This window comes from Hemiscyllium ocellatum, chromosome 47 (assembly GCF_020745735.1).
Source record: "Hemiscyllium ocellatum isolate sHemOce1 chromosome 47, sHemOce1.pat.X.cur, whole genome shotgun sequence".
Classification (NCBI taxonomy): Eukaryota; Metazoa; Chordata; class Chondrichthyes; order Orectolobiformes; family Hemiscylliidae; genus Hemiscyllium; species Hemiscyllium ocellatum.
Window position 1 is genome coordinate 3205001 of NC_083447.1, and position 22951 is coordinate 3227951.

At 50.7% G+C, this 22951-nt stretch overlaps 1 protein-coding gene across 1 annotated transcript in view; it reads left to right on the plus strand.

Moving 5' to 3' along the window:
* Positions 1-22951, plus strand: part of plekhg2 (pleckstrin homology domain containing, family G (with RhoGef domain) member 2) — a 132494-nt gene that overhangs the window by 87340 nt on the left and 22203 nt on the right. The window contains exons 6-14 of the mRNA XM_060856007.1: positions 44-194; positions 2244-2375; positions 3866-4048; positions 5011-5103; positions 5579-5665; positions 10440-10473; positions 10961-11062; positions 12415-12516; positions 12900-12938. Coding sequence (XP_060711990.1) covers positions 44-194; positions 2244-2375; positions 3866-4048; positions 5011-5103; positions 5579-5665; positions 10440-10473; positions 10961-11062; positions 12415-12516; positions 12900-12938 — 923 coding nt within the window. The remainder of the gene's footprint in view (positions 1-43; positions 195-2243; positions 2376-3865; positions 4049-5010; positions 5104-5578; positions 5666-10439; positions 10474-10960; positions 11063-12414; positions 12517-12899; positions 12939-22951) is intronic.

Here is a 22951-nt window from a genome sequence, read left to right on the forward strand (position 1 = left end):
TCACTGTTGTGGCTCTGTGTTGTTCTTTTTCCTGTTTCTCTAGCTCTGTGTCTGTCCTGAGAGAATGCATGAAGAACGGAACCCTCGCCAAATTCTTCCGGGAGCGGCAGACATCCCTGTCACATTCGTTGCCGCTGGAAACGTACCTGTTAAAGCCAGTCCAAAGGATCCTCAAGTATCATCTCCTGCTGCAGGTAGGGCTCATCTCCTCAGACAGAGATGGGATTAAATGGACCCGGGGGAGGGGTGGGTGGGTGTGAGGGGTAGTGTACAGGGAGCCTAGACCACCATCCACCTCACTGGTCACCTTTACAGTGTTGGTCCGTTCTCACAGGAGAGGGAGGGAGGTGAAGAAAACATCCAGAAGATTCTGAAAGGAAGGCTTTTACCAAAAGTTCTCTGGAAATGGATGAGGGTCCTGAGGGGCTGGGAGGGGCAGAGTCCTGAGGGAGTGGGCCTCATCCTAACCAGACTGTACCCCTCCCCCACCTTCGGCAGGAGTAAGGCCACAAGAAACAGGAGGAGACCTTTTCTCCCCTTGAGTCTTTGCTCCCCCCCCCCACCTTTACGCAAGATCGTGGCCAATCACCTGCCTCCATTACATTTTCTTCAGCAATTCATTTACATCCACCTTAAAAATATTCCCAGGGCATCCAAGTCTGTCTGGGGAAGAGAGTTCAAAGATTTATCTTCATCCTAAATAGAAGGGAAACGCCCTACTTTCACTTTGTGACCTCTAGTTCTGGTCTGTCCCACAAGGGGAAACACCCTCTCAGCATCGATCCCGTTAAGTCCCCTCTGAAACTTGTATGTCTTCATCAATTACCTCGCGTTCTTCTCATCTCCTTGGTAACCAGGTCAAAGCTGGTCACCTGGTGACTAGATCAGGACTGGTCGTCTGTTACTAGGCCGAATCTTGATTTCCGGTGACTAGGCCGAGGCTTGTTTCCTGGTGACTAGGCCGAGGTTTGTTTTCCAGTCTGTCCAACCTTTCTTATAACATATCCCTCCCCTTCCCCTGTATCCTGGGTGTCAGGCTAGTGAAACCTCTCTGAACTGCTTCTAATGCACTCAAGTCCTTTCTTAACTAAGAAGGGCAGCCTTGTAGAAGGTGCTCCAGACATGTCCCCATCGCAGCCTGTAATAACGCAGCAAAACCCTGCCTACTTTAATATTCCATTCCCCTTTTCGATAAATGGTAACACTGCATTTGCCTTCCTGAGCACTTGCTGCTTCTGCAGATTAACTTTCTGTGGGAATATGCAGCGTTATTCATTTTGGGAGGGGAGGCAGAAAGAAAGACTGCAGAGAGATGTTGTTCTGGACTAGGCCTGACCACTCAAAACATTCTGAAGCGGGCAGCTCCAGACCATAACTTTGCAATTTGTTTCTGTAAATGTACAGTGAAAATTACCCGGAGTAAGATCGCGAGGTTGACTACTCGATTTTAAAACAGACAAAAATTTATTCACAAAATTACACAATGAAACATAAAGAAACTGGACTTAATTATGCTGTTCCGAATATATACAACAGTCCCAATTAGCAAACTCCCTTTAAAACCCAGTTTTAATGGAACACGTGCTTACAGGGTGAGGTTGAAGGGTAGAAAAGAGAGAGAGTTTCCACACAGCTCCCTGTTGAACTTCCAACCAGTTCAAGACTGAACTAAAACTGCTCAGCTCAGCTCAGTGAGAGAGCTGACCGCTCCCCTTTCATTGTACAGGTCACTTCTAAAACATGACCACCTTGGCCTGAAGTCTCATCTGTTTACATAGAAACAAAAGGCCTCTCAAAATCCTTTTCATCTCTGTACCAAACCAGCCTGATCGGAGCCCGGCCCGGTTTATTACCCCTCTGAAGAAAAATCAAGGACAGAGTCTCCTTGAGCCAAGGAACAGCTTTTAGTAAAAAACAAAGGGAGTAGCTTGTGACACAAAGGGACTTGGGGGCATCTTGTATATGAAGCACAGAAAGCGAGCACACAGGGGCAGCAGGGAATCAGGAAGGGCTGTGAAATGTTGAGTTTGGAAATGGATCACCCAGGATCAAATGGGACGGGGACTTGGTCGAATGGTTGGGTTGTCCTCCTCTCCTGATCTTCCCATGATGCCGAGTAGATGACAATTGGGGATTGGCCAAGCCCCATGGTTGCTGAGGAAACGGGCACAGGGTCCAGCAGCGATAGAGGTTACAACGTGCGCGCGGTGGGTTTAATGGTTGTCCGATGGTTCCCGTTACAGGAATTGGCGAAACACTTTGATAAAAGCGCGGAGGGTTATGAGATGGTGAAGGAGGCGATCATCACCATGACAGCTGTGGCCTGGTACATCAACGACATGAAGAGGAAACAGGAACAAGCAGTGAGGTTACAGGTAAAGACAAGAGGGGTCTACCGTCTGTACCCAGGCCTCGGGTGGGGGACAAGGGGGGGGAGCGGGGAGGGAACGTGCCCTTCACTACGTTAGAGAGTGGTGACAGTGTCGCCCTCAGTGTTACACAAAGCCCAGCTATAGGCACTATCCCACTTCATGTTAAAGGATGTGTTTGGGTGACCAGAGGGCACTGTTCCTCTTCAAGTTACTCCCATGTCCCCAACTCTCCCTTCCCCCCTCCTCCCACATCCCCTTCCTCCCCTCACCCTTTACCCTCCCCCTCACCTCCGTATCTCCCTCTCCCTTTACTCTCTCCCTCGCCCTTTGCCCTCTCCCTCGCCCTTTACCCGCTCTCTCACCTTCCCCTCTCCCTCTCCCTTTACCCTGTCCCTTGCCCTTTACCCTCTCCCTCGCCCTTTACCCTCTCCCACGTCCTTTGCCCTCCCTATGCCCTTTACCCTCTCCCTCGCCCTTTACCCTCTCCCACGCCCTTTACCCTCTCCCTCGCCCTTTACCCTCTCCCACGCCCTTTACCCTCTCCCTCGCCCTTTACCCTCTCCCACGCCCTTTGCCCTCTCCCACGCCCTTTGCCCTCCCCCAGCCCTTTACTCTCTCTCTTGCCCTTTAACCCCCCCTTGCCCTTTACCCTCTGCCTCCCCCTTGCCCTATTCCCCAATCCCCAATCCCCCTCCCACTCCGCTCGCCGGTCCACCTCTCTGGAGACTGTGATTGGTCGGTCAGGGGACGTGTGGGGTGGTGGGTGCTCTCGGGGAAATCGATCCGTCTCGGCAGCAGCCCCCCCACACCCACAGTTAGTGAGAAACGTGTGGAGAATGATGGTGGAGGGAGTTTGTCGGAGACACTGGAGGGAGAGGGGGTACATGGGGGTTGGTGAGGGGGGGGGGCTGAAGTTTGTGAATGACCCTGTGCTAGAAGACCACATGATCCAGGAACAGGATGAGGCCACTCAGCCCATCAGGTCTTCTCCATCATTCGATCATGGCTGGTTTCCCAATCCTTTCTCCTGCCTTCTCCCCGAAATCCTTAATCCCATTAATAATCAGGAACCTCTCTATCTCTGGCTTAAATACACTCAGTGACTTGTTCTCCACAGCCCTCTGAGGCAATGGGTTCCTCAGGGTCCCCACCCTCTGGCTGGAGAGACTCCTCCTCATCTCCGTCCTGAGGGAGAGGGTAAAGGGCGTGGGAAAGGGCAAAGGGCAAGGGACAGGGTAAAGGAAGGGGGGAGGAAGGGGATGTGGGAGGAGGGGGGAAGGGAGAGAGTTGGGGACATGGGAGTAACTTGAAGAGGAACAGTGCCCTCTGGTCACCCAAACACATCCTTTAACATGAAGTGGACTCCTCCTCATCCCTTCAACCTAAGGCTGTGCCCTCGGGTCCCAGTCTCTCCCCACGATTGGAAACATTTCTCCCTGTTGATGAAAGGGGCCGTTCACCCATCTTTTTGATCCTATCATGTTCTGCTGCAGGAGATTCAGAACTCGCTGTTGAACTGGAAGGGGCCGGACCTCATAGCGTTTGGAGAGTTGGTCCTGGAGGGAACATTCCGGGTGCAGAGAGCCAAGAAAGAGCGGACGTTGTTCCTGTTCGATAAGATGCTGCTGATCACCAAGAGGCGGGGGGATCAGTACACTTACAACACGCACATCTTCGTGAGTATCACTGCCCCCCTCCCACCTCCCCAGGGCAAGGGGTTGGGGGTTGGGCGGTGGGGGGGTAGGGAAGGAAAATCATGACTATGCATAAGCACTTCCATCCTGAGCCCCTCCTCATTCACTCCCTCCCCCGTCGGAGGGTCAGTGCTGAGGGAGTGGGCACTGTCGGAGGGTCAGTGCTGAGGGAGTGCCGCACTGTCGGAGGGTCAGTGCTGAGGGAGTGGGCACTATCGGAGGGTCAGTGCTGAGGGAGTGGGCACTGTCGGAGGGTCAGTGCTGAGGGAGTCGGCACTGTTGGAGGGTCAGTGCTGAGGGAGTGGGCACTGTTGGAGGGTCAGTGCTGAGGGAGTGGGCACTGTTGGAGGGTCAGTGCTGAGGGAGTCGGCACTGTCGGAGGGTCAGTGCTGAGGGAGTGGGCACTGTCGGAGGGTCAGTGCTGAGGGAGTCGGCACTGTTGGAGGGTCAGTGCTGAGGGAGTGGGCACTGTCGGAGGGTCAGTGCTGAGGGAGTGGGCACTGTCGGAGGGTCAGTGCTGAGGGAGTGGGCACTGTCGGAGGGTCAATGCTGAGGGAGTGTTCCCCCTCACAGGAGGGTCTGGGGTCAGAGGGCACAGTCTTAGAGTAAAGGGGCTCCAACTGAAGACTGAGATGGGGAGGGGTTTCTCGTTGCTGAGGGTGGAGTGTCTTTGAAACTCCTTGTCCCAGAGAGCTGTGGGGGCAGGGCCCGTGGGTATGTTTAAGGCTGAGAGCGAGAGACCCTTGATCACTCGGGGAGTCGAGGGGAAAGGAGACGCGAGGAATGTTGGATCAGCCAAGTTCCTGTTGGATGGCAGGGCTGGCTCGAGGGGCCGATTGGCCTCCTCCTGTTCCTCCTCCTCACGGTCTTGTGTTATGGTCAGATCAGACACCATTGGAGTGTGGCGCCATAGAAATGCAGCTGTTTTTGTTCCCGCCCGGCAGTGCTGTAACCTGACGTTATCGGAGAACGTGAAGGATCAGCTGAGTTTCCGAGTGACGGATCTGACCATCCCGAAGCGGCAGCACACTCTCCAGGTCAGTGCACCCCCCCACCCCACCCCCACCCCCACCCCCCACTCCCACCCGACCCCACCCCTCCACCCCAACACCACCCCACCCCCACCCTCCCTCACCTCGGGATCTTTCGACTCTGGGATCACGTTCCACCCCAGGTTCGGGCTCCCCCCCATCCCCAACGTAGTGTAGGACAGGGGGGAGTGCCACACTGTTGGAGGTGCCCAGGCCCCATTGCCCCTGTTGAGTTAGTGTCCCCTCCTGTTTGAAGGAGGTACCCCCCCTGGGGTCCTGGTCATTATCATAAAGCTGTTTGTGGGAGCTTCCTGTGCACACATTGGCTGCTGAGTTTCCTGCCTTACCCTGGTGACTCAGGTTCCTAAAGGGTTAGGGTTAGGGTTAGGATTTGGCAGTAGTGTTTCAGAGATTCCGTGGGAGTGTAAAGTGCTATATAAATGCAAGTGTTTGGTTGGTTCTGATTGGTCTGTTTTCCCAGGGGAAGAACCAGGAGGAGAAGAGATTGTGGATCCATTACCTGAAACGCCTGATCATCGAGAATCACCCAGCATCCATCCCACAGAAGGTGCTCGGTCCCACCATCAGCTGTCTGTGCACGTGGGGGCTGTGTGAGCATGCACGTGGGGTACTGTGTGAGCGTGCACGTGGGAGACTGTGTGAGCGTGCACATGGGGGAGTGTGTGAGTGTGCACGTGGAGGACTGTGTGAGCGTGCATGTGGGGGACTGTGTGAGTGTGCACGTGGGGGACTTTGTGAGCGTGCATGTGGGGTACTGTGTGAGCGTGCACGTGGGGGGAGTGTGTGAGCGTGCACGTGGGGGAGTGTGTGAGCGTGCACGTGGGGGACTGTGTGAGCGTGCACGTGGGGGACAGTGTTGCTGTGCACATGGGGAGGTGTATGAGTGTGCATGTGCGGGACTCTGTGTGTGTGTGTGTGTGTGTGTGTGTATCTGGGTGTGGGACAGAGAGTGCCCCTGTGTGTGTGTATATGTGTGTGTGTGTATGTGTGTGGGTGTGTGACTGAGTGTGCCCCTGTGTGTGTGTGTTAGTCTGGGTGTGTGACAGAGTGTGTCCATGTGTATGTGTGTGTGTGTGTCTGGGTGTGTGACAGAGTGTGCCTGTGTGTGTGTCCGTGTGTGTGTGTGTCTGGGTGTGTGACAGAGTGTGCCCCTGTGTGTGTGTGTATCCCTGTGTGTGTGCGCGTCTGGGTGTGTGACAGAGTGTGTCCCTGTGTGTGTGTGTGTGTATCCCTGTGTGTGTGACAGAGTGTGTCCGTGTGTGTGTGCGTCTGGGTGTGTGACAGAGTGTGCTCCTGTGTGTGTGTGTGCCCCTGTGTGTGTGACAGAGTGTGCCCCTGTGTGTTTGTGTGTGTGTGTGTGTGTGAGACAGAGTGTGTCCGGGCGTGTGTGTATGTGTCCGTGTGTGTGTCTGGGTGTGTGACAGAGTGTGCCCCTGTGTGTGTGTGTGTCTGGGTGTGTGACAGAGTGTGCCCCTGTGTGTGTGTGTGCGTGTGTCCCTGTGTGTGTGTGTGTGTGTCTGGATGTGTGTGTCTAGGTGTGTGACAGTGTGTCTGTGTGTGTATCCCTGTGTGTGTGTGTGTGTGTGTGTGTCCCTGTGTGTGTATATCCCTGTGTGTGTGTGTGTGTGTGTATCCCTGTGTGTGTGTGTGTGTATCCATGTGTGTGTGTCTGGGTGTGTCTGTGTCTCTGTGTCAGTCTGAAATCTATTTCCTCAATCCAGTGAACGAGGGCAGGGAATCTGGGGAATTCTGTGGAGGCTGAATATTCATTCAGTTTATTAAAGAGAAATTTTTAATCAGGAAGTAAATCGAGGGTTATAGCAGCAATCTCGATGGTCTGAATGGCCTGAATTATTGATTAGACAAACTCAATAAGGATTACTGATGATCAATCACAAACTCTTCGGCTGAAATGCAATGTCCGCTCAGCCAGCAGGAGGCAGCAGAATGACACGAGACTCCTTCCCAGGCATTGACTCCTGAAGAAAAAAGATGTGCATTCATGTTGCGCCATTTACAAAGTGCTGGGATAATGGGCAGATTGTCCACACTTAGTCATAGCGATCTGCAACACAGAGAAAGACCCTTTGGCCCATCTGCACCAATCTAAAAAACAAGCTCCTGAATGATTTTAATCGTGTTTCCCAGCACTTTGCTCATAGCCTTGGCATCGCAAACACAAATCTAAATCCACCTTCAATGTGATGAGGGTTTGCGGCTCTCCCACCCTCGCAGGCAGTGGGTTCGAGATCCCACCAGCCTCAGGCAGGAGGTTCCTCCTCACATTCCCCATAAGGCCTCCTGCCCCTTATCTTAAACCTTAACTCGATGCTGCCAGGTCAGTGATCCCTCTAACAAGGAGTAAAAAATGAGGTCTGCAGATGCTGGAGATCACAGCTGAAAATGTGTTGCTGGTTAAAGCACAGCAGGCCAGGCAGCATCTCAGGAATAGGGAATTCGACGTTTCGAGCATAAGCCCTTCATCAGGAATGAGAGAGAGTAGCCAAGCAGGCTAAGATAAAACATTTTCAGCTGTGATCTCCAGCATCTGCAGACCTCACTTTTTACTCGAAGATTTTAACCTACTGCGAATCCTCTTGCAAGGATGCCTTCCTTGAAGAAGCTCTCTTCCTCCCTCTACAAGGATTTCAGTGAGTCCTCTCCGCCCCCACCCCACTCCGGCCTATCACCCTCACCTTGACCTCCTTCCACCCATCCCACCTCCATCGCCCCTCCCTCAAGTCCCTCCTCCCTACCTTTTATCTTAGCCTGCTTGGCTACTGTCTCTCATTCCTGATGAAGGGCTTATGCTCGAAACCCTCCAACAAGGGGAGAGTTTCTTCCTGTCTACGCTCCTCACAGTTTTATGCGTCTCAATCAGGTCCACTTTTCCTCCAACAGAAACAACCCCAGTCTCTCCTCATATTGGAAACCCTCCAGCCCAGGCAACATCCTGATAAATCCCCTTGAGAGAACTCCCCAGAGGCCAGTATCCTGTCACCACATCCCCCTTTATTTATACACTGAGGGTCCCTGACCCTGACCCTGGCTCTGACCCTGTCCCTGACCCTGGCTCTGACCCTGTCCCTGACCCTGGTTCTGACCCTGACCCTGACCCTGGCTCTGACCCTGTCCCTGACCCTGACCCTCACCCTGTCCCTGACCCTGTCCCTGATCCTCACCCTGTCCCTGACCCAGACCCTCACACTGTCCTTGTCCCTGACCCTCACCTGTCCCTGACCCTGTCCCTGTCCCTGACCCTGGCTCTGACCCCTCAGAGCCAGCCCTCAGTGTGGACAGCGGTGTTTGTTATTTATATACATGTGCGGACCGCAGTGATTCTGATTTGTGCATTTAAACTCTAACCCATGCTGTGTATGAGCAACAATTAGTTACTCCGTTCAATGAGCCTGAACCAGGCACAATTCAAACAATTGAGTTTAAAATGGGAAACATAACGTACATGACAACACAGGGGGAGGAGAACTGGTCCATACTCCATCCTTTAATATGTGGACTGACTCCCCAGGGACCAGTGCCCCATCACCAAGACCCCTTTATTTACACACGGAGAGTCCCTGACCCTGACCCAGCTCCCTCAGAGCCAGCTCTCAGACTGAGCAGAACCCTTCTTGTTTCTATCTGTCAGCCAGGGCTCCCTGATTGGACCAGGTTAACAGCCCCAGTGAGGGAACTCTGATTCCGTGAGGTGTACCTGGGGCTGACTTTGTTCCAATCCCTACTCTCTCCACCCTCTGCAGTGCGATCCCACCGCTGTTAGACCATGGATTCCAGGGCTGTATGCAGCTGGTGGTATTTATTAAGGGGTCAGTGTTCAACACGACAAGCTCCCCCAATGGTTCTCCTTTGGAATCCAGTCTTTGGTGTGTCCCCCCAGTGCCTTGATTTAAAGTCTTGTGTGAACGATCAGGGAAGCAGATGGGCTGAATGGCCTGTTTCAGCTGCTAGGTCTTGAGGTACCTGTGCCCGTGCAGCACTCCCTGTGCCACACACACGCTGGCAGTGTCAGCCTGGCTTAAATGTTCCGTTCTCTGTGACATCGGAGACACACTCAGCGATGGCGCGATAGCGGAGCGAGGCCGGAGTTAGCTCACATCCATACGTTCCCATTCCTGGATAAAATGGGTGAAAAGATTGCGACAGAATTCCCCAGATTCCCTGCCCTCGGAGGGAAGGAAACGACCAACATCTTTGAAATGACCTTCAGACCTTCGCTATCGTTCATTGGATTGAGGAATTGGCAAAACTGTCTTGGATTTCAGACTGACACAGACAGAGACACACAAACATAGACACACACACTCTCACACACACAGATGCACCAACCACACACACAGACACACACTCTCACAGCCACACGCAGACACACCAACAGACACACAGACACTCTCACGCACACAAATACACACACATCCACGCGCACACACATGCACACAGTCACACACACAGACAGATACACAGGCACACATACACCTTGCCTCTCTCATGCAAGCACATATTCACATTCTCACGTGCACACTCTCTCTTTCACACACACTCTCTCACACATGCATGTACTTACACACACTCTTACACAGATGCCATCTCTCACGCACACAGATACAAACACACACACACACATATTGATGATACTGAGGGGATATGGTGGGATGGGGGAGTGTGATCCCTCTTTTCAGAAGAAACTTTATTGAGGGATTCTCCCAGTTGAAGAGGGAGAGGAGGAATTCTCTCTGCAGGATGCCTGTATCTTCCCCAGAGAACAATGCGATCGGCAACTGTCCAGTTCAATCTGTCCAAGACTGGGATTGGTGGATCTTAACGGATAAACAGGGTGGGGGTGGGGTGTGGATATCAGGGCAAGCAGGGGGTTAGAGCACAGGCCACCATCTTACAGAATGCGATAGCAGGCCTGAGGGGGAGAGTGGCCTTTGGTAAGTTGGTCAGGTGACATGTTGGGATTTACGGCCCCACTTTGCCAGTTATTACTCGACATTGAGTGAATGTGAGGGCTCTTGGCCAAACGGTGTGAGGGAGAGTGAAGAGTTAGAGAGAGCTCAGTTTCCCCATGGCCCCAGGGCCTGGATCTGGGATCACGGAGCAGCGAGGATACGCTGCCACGTGGAAGCAGAGATTACTCCATGCAGCTAGTGCCAGTTAGTCAACTATTCTCTCAACTCTTGCTGTGTTGCTAGTTAGTGGGATGTTTGATCTGCATTGACCAGTTGTGTTGCTAGTTAATGATCTCCGTATGATCCTCGCTGTCCCAGTGTTGATGGATCTTCTCCCATTTCTGTTCACAGGCGAAACAAGTTCTGCTCGAAAACCATTCTCACTGTAAGTAAACCCACCCCTCGCTTCAACATGCCCAACACTTCACTGACTCCACTGTGGAAACACAGACTGAGTGGGTGCAAAGATTGAGGGTCCAGGACCTATTCATGAGGCATGGTTATCACTAAGGGAGTGCCGCACTGTCGGAGGGTCAGTGCTGAGGGAGTGGGCAATGTCGGAGGGTCAGTGCTGAGGGAGTGCTGCACTGTTGGAGGGTCAGTGCTGAGGGAGTGCTGCACTGTTGGAGGGTCAGTGCTGAGGGAGCGTCGCACTGTCAGAGGGTCAGTGCTGAGAGAGTGGGCACTGTCGGAGGGTCAGTGCTGAGGGAGTGGGCACTGTCGGATGGTCAGTGCTGAGGAGGTGGGCACTGTGGGAGAGTCAGTGCTGAGGGAGCGTCACACTGTCGGAAACACTGATGATTCAATGTCCTTTGACACTACACACAGATTTCTCTTGTAGATGCTGGACAGTAATTTATTTTTTTCCCCAGATGCTCCAGACATTCCGATCAGTCCCGAATCATTGCTGAGCATTCCATCTTCTCCCCGATTCGATGATCCCTTCACATTCCAGCGAGGTCGGAGACAGTCAGGTCAGTAACCAGGCTCTCTGCTGCTTCATCAGCATGACCTGCTGTTAGTGAACACATGGAAACCATCCGAGTCAGCTCTGTTGGAGGGTCAGTGCTGAGGGAGCGCCGCATTGTCGGCGGGTCAGTGCTGAGGGAGTGTCGCACCGTCAGAGGGTCAATGCTTAGGGTTTGCCCCAATATTGGAGGGTTAGTGCTGAGGGAGTGCCGCACCGTCGGAGTGTCATTGCTGAGCGAGTGGGCACTGTCGGAGGGTCAGTGCTTAGGGAGTGCCGCACTGTCGGAGGGTCAGTGCTGAGGGAGTGGGCACTGTCGGAGTGTCATTGCTGAGCGAGTGGGCACTGTCGGAGGGTCAGTGCTTAGGGAGTGCCGCACTGTCGGAGGGTCAGTGCTCAGGGAGTGGGCACTTCAGAGGGTCAGTGCTGAGGGAGTGCCACAATGTCAGAGGGTCACTGCTGAGGGAGTGGGAACTGTCAGTGGGTCAGTGCTGAGGGAGTGGACACTGTCGGATGGTCAGTGCTGAGGGAGTGGGCACTGTCAGAGGGTCAGTGCTGAGGGAGCGCCGCACTGTCAGAGGGTCAGTGCTGAGAGAATGGGCACTGTCAGAGGGTCAGTGCTGAGGGAGTGGGCACTGTCGGAGGGTCAGTGCTGAGGGAGCGCCGCACTGTCGGAGGGTCAGTGCTGAGGGAGTGGGCACTGTCAGAGGGTCAGTGCTGAGAGAGTGGGCACTGTCAGAACGTCAGTGCTGAGGGAGTGGGCACTGTCGGAGGGTGAGTGCTGAGGGAGTGGGCACTGTCGGAGGGTGAGTGCTGAGGGAGTGGGCACTGTCGGAGGGTGAGTGCTGAGGGAGTGGGCACTGTCGGAAGGTCAGTGCTGAGGGAGCACAGAACTGTCGGAGAGTCAGTGTTGAGGGAGTGCCACACTGTCAGAGGTTCAGTGCTGAGGGAATGCCACACTGTCGAAAAGTCAGTGTTGAGGGATCGCCGTACTGTCGGAGGGTCAGTGCTGAGGGAGTGGGCACTGTCAGAGGGTCAGTGCTGAGGGAGTGGGCACTGTCAGAGGGTCAGTGCTGAGGGAGTGGGCACTGTCGGAGGGAGAGTGCAGAGGTAGTGCCGCATTGAGGGAGTGTAGGATTTTCTGATGAGCGAGTATCAATCCGGTGGGAATTTTGGAATTGTTAGACATGGAAAGGACTGAGAGAGATGAAGTGGTTTGAAGAAAGTGGTGAGTGTTATCCTGGAGCTGGGAGATGGCAGTGTGAAATCTCCAGCCATAAATCCACACACAGCAACACTCTCTCCATTTCCTGGGAAACAAGTGAATGTTTTTAATTCAACTTTTCCCTCCCATTCTAGAACCTCCAGGGTTTATATACACCCCAGAGAGAACAAAGAAAATCTTTCCACTGCTGAACACAGACACTCCGCTCACCCTGCGCCGGGGCAGGAGGCAGTCAGGTGAGTGTCTGCCACACACCCTGCTCTCTGTCTTTCCCTCTGTCCTGTCCTCTCTCTGTGTCTCTGTCCCCACGTCTCACTGCTTCCTGTACTTCCACAGTGGCTCAGTGGTTACCACTGCTCCCTCACAGCGCCAGGGACACGGGTTTGATTCCACCCTCGGGTGACTGACTGTGTGGAGCTTGCACATTCTCCCCTGTGTCTGCGTCGGTCCCCTCCGGGTGCTCCGGTTTCCTCCCACAGTCCTAAGGCGTGCAGCTTAAAGTGGATTGGCCATGGGGAATTGTCCAGGAATGTGTGGGTTCGGGGACATCGACCTGTTGAGGACAACATGTGTATCACAGAAATGAACTAAACACAAAATGTTTTTCTATTCATTTCAGAACCGAGCAAACAGAGCCAGGCAGCGATTGACCAGAGGGGTACGTGATTTCTTTGTTGCTGGGAGTTCTTTTAGACACTGCCTGTCCGTATTCAGGCTGACCCTGCGTATATCTTGGTGGGAGAAGCTCTGTGCTGAGAATTTTTTTTTTAAAGAACATTTTAATCCCATGAATTAAAATGACGATGGGATAGTGTAGGGGGACGAGCTGAGAATAGCTCACAGGTCGGCACAACATCGAGGGCCGAAGGGCCTGTCTGTGCTGAATTGTTCTATGTTCTAGAACTGTGATAAGCTTCCAGCACTGTCAGTTAGAGGCTAGGTGTTGTAATCACAAGGTCACTCTCAGTCTAAACCATTCACATCGGATGTGGGAAGATGCTGTTCTCTTCAGTTAATGTTCGAGAGCAGTTATTCAGGACAGGGCAGATTGCTCTTTGGTATTTCCTGATGACTGTAGATGACTCTGTGCTGAGAATTTATTTTTTAAAGAACAAAAATGGTCTGAGTTTCGTGTTTCTGGCCTTCTGTCTCGATTCACTTCCTGCATCTGGACTAAGTGCTGTCCCTTGGCACTGACTGATCTCTCAGTGCTTTCTGTATCCTCAATCCCCTCATTTCACACCATCTCTTCGATGCTGCAGAGTGGGAACAGAGCTCACTGTGCTATACCTACATTTTCAATTTATCTGTGGGATGAGATCTTTATTACCCTGTTCCTAGTTGCCCCTTGAGAAGGTGGGGGTGAGCTGCCTTCTTGACCCACTGCAGTCCATGTGCTGTGGGTTGACCCACAATGCCCTTAGAGAGGGAATTCCAGGATTCTGACCCAGCCACACTGAAGGAACGGTGATATATTTCCAAGTCGGGATGGCGAGGAGCTCAGAGGGTAACTTACAGGGGGTGGTGTTCCCATGTATCTGCTGCCCTTGAGCTTCTAGATGGAAGCGGTCGTGGGTTTGGAAGGTGCTGTCTGAGTCATAGAGTGATAGAGATGCACAGCACGGAAACAGACCCTTCCGTTCAACAAATCCATGCCGACCAGATATCCCAACCCAATCTAGTCCCACCTGTCACCACCTGGCCCATATCCCTCCGAACCCTTCCTGTTCATATACCCATCCAGATGCCTCTGAAATGTTGTAATTGTACCAGCCTCCACCACATCCTCTGGCAGCTCATTCCACACATACACCACCCTCTGTGTGAAGAAGTTGCCCCTTAGGTCTCTTTTATATCATTCCCCTCTCACCCTAAACCTATGCCCTCTAGTTCTGGACTCCCCCAACCCAGGGAAAAGACTTTGTCTATTTATCCTATCCATGCTCTTCATGATTTTGTAAACCTCTATAAGGTCACCCCTCAGCCTCCGACGCTCCAGGGAAAACAGCCCTAGTCTATTCAATCTCTCCCTATAGGCAAAATCCTCCAACCCTGGCAACATCCTTGTAAATCTTTTCTGAACCCTTTCAAGTCTCACAACATCCTTCCGATAGGAAGGAGACCAGAATTGCACACAGTATTCCAACAGTAGCGTAACCAATGTCTTGTACAGTTGCAACATGACCTCCCAACTCCTGTACTCAGTACTCTGACCAATAAAAGAAAGCATACCAAAAGCCTCCTTCATTATCCTATCTACCTGCGACTCCACTTTCAAGGAGCTATGAGCCTGCACTCCAAGTCTCTTTGTTCAGCAACACTCCCCAGGACCTTACCGAGGAAGTGGGTGTTTGTGCTGGTGGATAACACCATAAGAAATTGGAACAGGAGGAGGCTATTCAGCCCCTCGTGCCTGCTCTGTCATCCAATTGGATCATTGCTGATAATCCGGGTCCCCTGTTCCCGCTTTCTCCTTGTCCTTTGATTCCTGTAGCAAGATTTACCCGGATGTTGCTGGGAATGGAGGGTTTGAGGATTTACCGGATGTTGCTGGGAATGGAGGGTTTGAGGATTTACCCGGATGTTGCTGGGAATGGAGGGCTTGAGATGTGAAGGAAGGCGATGAAGAAGCATAGGAGGTTAAGGGGTGACCTTACGGAGGTTTATAAAATCACGAGAGGTATAGATAAGGTGAATAGCAAAGGTCTTTCCCTGGGGTGGGGGAGTTGAAAATAGGGGGGTGCATGATTTTAAGGTGAGAGGAGAAAGATTTAAAAAGATGAGGGGCAACTTTTTTTACACAAAGGGTGGTTTGTGTGAGGAATGAGCTGCCAGAGGAAGTGGTGGATGCGGGGACAGGTTCAACTTTTAAAAGATATTTGGATAAGTTCATGAATAGGAAAGGTTTGGAGGGAGATGGACCATGTAAGTGGGACGAGTTTAGTTTGGGACTATGGTCAGCATGGACTGGTTGGGCCGAAGGTTCTGTGTCCGTGCTGTGGGATGGGTTAAAAGAAATGTTTCCATCTCTGAGTGGATTATCCCCTGCCCCTCCCCCTCCCCCTCCCCCTCCCGCATGTCCCCCTGTCCTGTGATTTAATCCGAGTGCCATGGAAGTGGAGGAGATGGGATTTCAACTTTGTTCTGATGAGTTCCTTGTTTGGTTTTGCACAGTGTTTGATCTCAGAGGGATTAATCACTGTTGTCAGAATGATGTCTGCACGAGAGCTGTGCTTTCCACGGGTGTTAAACATGTAAAGCACTCTCCTTGTGTACACATGTGCCCGTCTATTAACTCTGAGCGGTGAGGTAACCAGCATTGAATCAGCTTCAGGGTGAGGACCCCAGGGCTGGGCTGTGCACATCATCAGTACGCCCTCTCCAAGGGCATTGTGGGTCCTCCTACACGCCACGCACTACAACGAATCCAGAAGCCAGCTCAGTACCCCCTTCAGTCTGAAACTAGATTGGTAGGAGAGTGGGAACCGGAGCTACAGATCAGAGGATGGAGGAGGTACTGAACAACCAGGTACAGTTTATGTGAGGAGTCTGTGAGGAGGGATAGACAGTTGATAGGGCAACATTGCAGTCAGTGTGATGGGTTGAAGTGTGACTATTTTAACACTGGAAGTGTCAGGAATAAGGGTGACAAACTCAGAACATGGATCAGTACTTGGAACAGTGAGATTGTGGCCATTGTGGGGACTTGGATATCACAGGGATAGGAATGTTGGATGTTCTAGGGTTTAGATGTTTCAAAAGGGATGGGGGTGGTAAAAGAGATGGAGGAGTGGCATTGCTAGACAGGGATAGTATCACAGCTGCAGAAAGGGAGGTTGTCGAGGAAGGTTTGTCGACTGAGTCGGTATGGGGGCAAGTCAGAAACAGGAAAGGAGCAGTCACTTTCTTGGGAGTTTTCTACAGGCCCCCCCCTCCCATAGACACTGGGGGGCAGATTGGGAGGCAGGTTTTGGAAAGGTATAGAAACAACAGGGTTGTTGTCATGGGAGACTTTAACTTCCCTAAAATTAGTTCAAATAGTTTGGATGGAGCAGTTTTTGTTAGGTGTGTCCAGGAAGGGTTCCTGACTCAATATGTAAATAGGCCAACTAGAGGGGAGGCCATATTGGATTTGGTGCTTGGCCATGAACCAGGCCAGGTGTCAGATCTCTCGGTGGGAGAGCATTTCGGTGACAGTGACCACAACTGCCTCACCTTTCACACACCCATGGAGAAGGATAGGAGCAGATGGTATGGGAAAGTATTTAATTGGGGGAAGAGGAATTACAATGCTACTCAGCAGGAACTGGGTGTCTAAATTCGGAACAGAAGTTCTCAGGGAAATGTACGTCAGAAATGTGGAGGTTGTTTAGGGAGCACTTGCTGATACTGCTGGACAGGTTTGTCCCACTGAGGCAACCTACTGATGGTAGGTTGAAAGCATCTTGGGTGACAAGGGCTGTGGAACATCTAGTCAAGAGGAAGCTTACTTAAGGTTGAGGCAGTAAGGATCAGACAGGTCTTTAAAGGGTTATAAGGTAGCCAGGAAGGAACTGAAGAATGGACTTAGGAGAACTAGAAGGGGCATGAAAAAGCTTTTAGGGAGGAAGATTAAGGAAAACCCTAAGGCATTCTACACTTATGTGAGGAACAAGAGGATGACCTTAGTGAGGGTAGGGTCAATCACAGAGACTGGTGGGAATTTGTGGTTCTGTTCGCTGAGCTGGGAGTTTTTGTTGCAAACATTTCGTCCCCTTTCTAGGTGACATCCTCAATGCTTGGGAGCCTCCTGTGAAGCGCTTCTGTGATGTTTCCTCCGGCATTTATAGTGGCTTGTCTCTGCCGCTTCTGGTTGTCAGTTGCTGTCCGCTGCAGTGGCCGGTATATTGGGTCCAGGTTGATGTGTTTGTTGATTGAATCTGTGGATGAGTGCCATGCCTCTAGGAATTCCCTGGCTGTTCTCTGTTTGGCTTGCCCTATAATAGTGGTGTTGTCCCAGTCGAATTCATGTTGCTTGTCATCTGCGTGTGTGGCTAATAAGGATAGCTGGTCGTGTCGTTTCGTGGCTAGTTGGTGTTCATGGATGTGGGTTGTTAGCTGTCTTCCTGTTTGTCCTATGTAGTGTTTTGTGCAGACCTTGCATAGGATTTTGTACACTACGTTGGTTTTGCTCATGCTGGGTATTGGGTCCTTTGTCCTGGTGAGTTGTTGTCTGAGAGTGGCTGTTGGTTTGTGTGCTGTTATGAGTCCTAGAGGTCGCAGCAGTCTGGCTGTCAGTTCGGAAATGCTCCTGATGTATGGGAGTGTGGCTAGTCCTTTGGGTTGCGGCATGTCCTCGTTCCATTGTCTTTCCCTTAGGCATCTGTTGATGAAATTGCGTGGGTATCCGTTTTTGGTGAATACATTGTATAGGTGTTCTTCTTCCTCTTTTTGCAGTTCTGGTGTGCTGCAGTGTGTTGTGGCCCTTTTGAATAGTGTCCTGATGCAACTTCGTTTGTGTGTGTTGGGGTGGTTGCTTTCATAGTTCAGGACTTGGTCTGTGTGTGTGGCTTTCCTGTATACCTTGTGCTGAATTCTCCGTTCGGTGTTCTCTGTACCATCACGTCTAGCAATGGGAGTTGGTTGTCCTTTTCTTCCTCTCTCGTGAATCAGATTCCTGTGAGTGTGGCATTGATGACCAGGTGTGTGTTCTCTATTTCTGTGTTTTTGATGATTACAAAGGTGTCATCCACATATCTGACCCAGAGTTTGGGTTGTATTTGCGGTAAGACTGTTTGTTCTAACCTTTGCATTACTGCTTCTGCTATGAGTCCAGAGATCGGTGAGCCCATGGGTGTTCCGTTGATTTGTTCGTATATCTGGTTGTTGAATGTGAAGTGTGTTGTGAGGCACAGGTCCAGTAGTTTAAGTATGCCGTCTTTGTTAATAGGTTCAACGTCCTGTTGTCTGTTCTGTATGTCCAGCAGGTTGGATATTGTTTCTCTGGCTAGGGTTTTGTCGATAGAGGTGAACAGTGCCGTTACATCGAATGAGACCATGGTTTCTTCCTTGTCTATGTGTATATTTCTGATGATGTCCAAGAATTATTGTGTTGACTGTATAGAGTGTCTGGATCCGCTGATCAGGTGTTTCAGTTTCTGCTGTAGCTCTTTAGCCAGTTTGTGTGATGGTGTCCCTGGTAGTGATACTATGGGTCTGAGTGGGATGTCTGGTTTGTGTAACAAACAGTCTTACCGCAAATACAACCCAAACTCTGGGTCAGATATGTGGATGACACCTTTGTAATCATCAAAAACACAGAAATAGAGAACACACACCTGGTCATCAACGCCACACTCACAGGAATCTGATTCACGAGAGAGGAAGAAAAGGACAACCAACTCCCATTGCTAGACGTGATGGTACAGAGAACACCGAACGGAGAATTCAGCACAAGGTATACAGGAAAGCCACACACACAGACCAAGTCCTGAACTATGAAAGCAACCACCCCAACACACACAAACGAAGTTGCATCAGGACACTATTCAAAAGGGCCACAACACACTGCAGCACACCAGAACTGCAAAAAGAGGAAGAAGAACACCTATACAATGTATTCACCAAAAACGGATACCCACGCAATTTCATCAACAGATGCCTAAGGGAAAGACAATGGAACGAGGACATGCCGCAACCCAAAGGACTAGCCACACTCCCATACATCAGGAGCATTTCCGAACTGACAGCCAGACTGCTGCGACCTCTAGGACTCATAACAGCACACAAACCAACAGCCACTCTCAGACAACAACTCACCAGGACAAAGGACCTGATACCCAGCATGAGCAAAACCAACGTAGTGTACAAAATCCCATGCAAGGACTGCACAAAACACTACATAGGACAAACAGGAAGACAGCTAACAACCCACATCCATGAACACCAACTAGCCACGAAACGACACGACCAGCTATCCTTAGTAGCCACACATGCAGATGACAAACAACATGAATTCGACTGGGACAACACTACTATTATAGGGCAAGCCAAACAGAGAACAGCCAGGGAATTCCTAGAGGCATGGCACTCATCCACAGTTTCTATCAACAAACACATCGACCTGGACCCAATATACCGGCCACTGCAGCGGACAGCAACTGACAATCGGAAGCGACAGAGACAAGCCACTATAAATGCCGGAGGAAACATCACAGAAGCGCTTCACAGGAGGCTCCCAAGCACTGAGGATGTCACCTAGAAAGGGGACGAAACGTCTGCAACACAAATTCCCAGCTCGGCGAACAGAACCACAACGAGCACCCGAGCTTCAAATCTTCTCCCAAACTTTGAACTGGTGGGATTTTGTGCCTGGAATCAGAGGAAGTAGGGGAGGTCCTTAATGAGTACTTTGTTTCAGTCTTCACTACTGAGAGGGACCTTGACATTTCTGAGGACAGTGTGAAACAGACTGATCTGCTCAAACAGATTGATGTTAGGAAGGAGGATGTGCTGAAGATTTTGAAAAGCATAACATTACATAAATCCCTTGGGTCCGACGGGATATACCCTAGGTTATTACAGGAAGTGAGGGAAGAGATTGCTGCGCCATTACCGATGATCTTTACGTCCTCACTGTCTACTAGAATAGTGCCAGATGATTGGAGGGTGGCAAATGTTATTCCCTTGTTCAAGAAAGGGAATAGAGATAATCCTGGAAATTACAGACCAGTCAGTCTTACGTCAGTGGTTGGCAAGTATTGGAGAAGATTCTGAGAGACAGGATTTATGATTACTTGGAAAGTCATAGTTTCAGATAGCCAGCATGGCTTTGAGGGGCAGGTCATGCCTCACAAATCTTATTGAATTCTTTGAGGATGTGACAAAACACATTGATGAAGGGAGAGCAGTGGATATGGTTTATATGGATTTGATAAGGTTCCCCATGGTAGGCTTTTTCAGAAAGTAAGGAGGCATAGGATAATGGGAAACCTGACTGTCTGGATACAGAATTGGCTAGCCCATAGAAGACAGAGGGTGGTCATAGATGGAAAATATTCAGCTTGGAGATCGACACAACATCCAGGGCCAAAGGGCCTCTACTGTGCTGTACTAAGAACAAAGAACATTACAGCTAAGGAACAGGCTCTTCGGCCCTTCAGGCTTGTGCTGATCCAGCTCTTCCATCTAAACCTGTCACCTCTTTTCTAAGGATCTGTATCCCCCGCTCCCTGCCCATTCATGTGTCTATCTAGATACATCTCAATTTACACTATCATTCCCCCCCATCACCTCCGCTGGCAACGTGTTCCAGGCCCCCACCACCCCTCTGCGTAAAGAACTTTCTACGCATATCTCCCCTAAACCTTTCCCCTCTCGTCTTGAACTCATCACCCCTAGTAATTGAGTCCCCCTTCCCACTCTGGGAAAAGGTTTCTTGATATCCACCCTGGCTATACCTCTCATGATTTTGTAGACCTCACCACATTCATATCCCCCCCTCAACCTTCGTCTTTCTAAAGAAAATAATCCTAATCTACTCAACCTCTCTTCATAACTACACCCGCCATACCAGGCAACATCCTGGTCAGCCTCCTCTGCTCCATCTCCAAAGCACCCACATCCTTTTGGGAATGTGGTGACCTGAACGGCACGCAGTATTCCAAATGTGGCTGAACCAAAGTCTTATACAATTGTAACATGACCTGCCAACTCTTGTACTCAGTACCCCGTCCAATGAAGGGAAGCATGCCGTATGCCTTCTTGACCACTCACTGTGTTGCCACCTTCAGGGAACAATGAACCTAAACACCTAGATCTCTCTGTACATCAATTTTCCCCCACGACTTTTCCATTTACTGTATAGTTCGCTCTGGAATTGCATCTTCCAAAATGCATCACCTTGCACTTGTCTGGATTGAACTCCATCTGCCATTTCTCTCCAACTGTCCAGTCTATCCATAAACTACTGCATTCTCTGACAGCCCCCTTCACTGTCTGCTACTCCACCAATCTTAGTGTCATCTGCAAACATGTCAATCGGACAATCCATACCTTTCTCAAGATCATTTCTATATATCACAAACAACAGTGGTCCCAGCACGGATCCCTGTGGAACACCATTGGTCACAGATCTCCATTTTGAGAAACTCCCTGCCACTACTGCACTCTGTCTCCTGTTGCCCAGCCAGTTCTCTATCTATGTAGCTAAAACAACCCGGACCCCATGTGACTTCACCTTCTCCATCAGCCTACCATGGGGAACCTCATCAAACGCCTTACTGAAGTCCATGTATATAGCATCTATATCCCTTCCCTCATCAATCAACTTTCTCACCTCTTCAAAGAATTCTATAAAGTTGGTAAGACATGACCTCATTCCCCAACACCAGGCCCGGTATGGCCCCTTCCGGGGTTGGACTATTTACATACTGCTCTAGAAAACCCTCCTGGATGCCCCTTACAAATTCTGCTTCATCTAAACCTCTAACATTAAGTGAATCCCAGTCAATGTTGGGAAAATTAAAATCTCCTATCGCCACTATCCTGTTGTTCTTCCGTCTTTCCAAAATCTGTTTACATATTTGTACCTCTATCTCCCGCTCGCTGTTGGGAGGCCTGTAATACAACCCCAACATTGTTACCACACCCTTCCTATTTCTGAGCTCTGTCCATATTGCCTCACTCCTCGAGTCCTCCATAGTGCCCTCCTTCAGCACAGCTATGATATCCTCTCTGACCAGTAATGCAACTTCTCCACCTCCGTTACCTCCCTCTCTCTCCTGCCTGAAGCATCCTGGGATATTTAGTTACCAATCATGTCCTTCCCTGAACCAAGTCTCAGTAATAGTAATACCATCATACTCCCAGGTAGTAATCCAAGCTGTAAGTTCATCTGCCTTACCTACTACACTTCTCACATGAAACAAATGCACCTCAGACCACCAGTCCCTCTGCATTCATCATCTGCTCCCTGCCTACTCTTCCCCTTAGTCACTCTGACTTCATTATCTAGTTCCTTACAGGCTTTAGTTACTGCCTCCTTCCTGTCTACTAATCACCTCATTTGGTTCTCATCCCCTTCAGCACTAATTTAAACTGTCCCCAACAGTATTAGCAAAAGCCCCCCCTAGGACATTGGTTCCAGTCCTGCTCAAGTGTCAAGCGTCCAATTTGTAATCCTCCCATGTCCCCCAGCCACGCATTCACCCTGAATATTCTTTCATTTCTACTCTGACTAGCACTGGTAGCAATCCTTAGATTACTATTTCTGAGGTCCTACTTTTTAAGATGACTCCTAACTCCCTAAATTCTGCTTGTAGGACCTCATCCCATTTTTTTACCGATATCGTTGGTGCCTGTATGCACCATGACAGCTGGCTGTTCACCTTCCCCCTTCAGAATGTTCTGCAGGCAATCTGAGGCGTCCCTGACCCATGTACCTGGGAAGCAACATACCATTCGGGAGTCTTGTCTTGACCACAGAATCGCTTATCCACTCCCCTTACAACGGAATCCCCCATGACAATAGCCATTCCACTCTTTTATCCCACCCTTCAGAGCCAGCCACGGTGCCATGAACCTGGTTACTGCCGCCTTCCCTTGGTGAGCCGCCTCTCCCAACAGTATCCAAAACGGTAATCGAGAGATGACTGCAGTGGACACCTGCACTGCCTTCCTCCTATTTCCCTG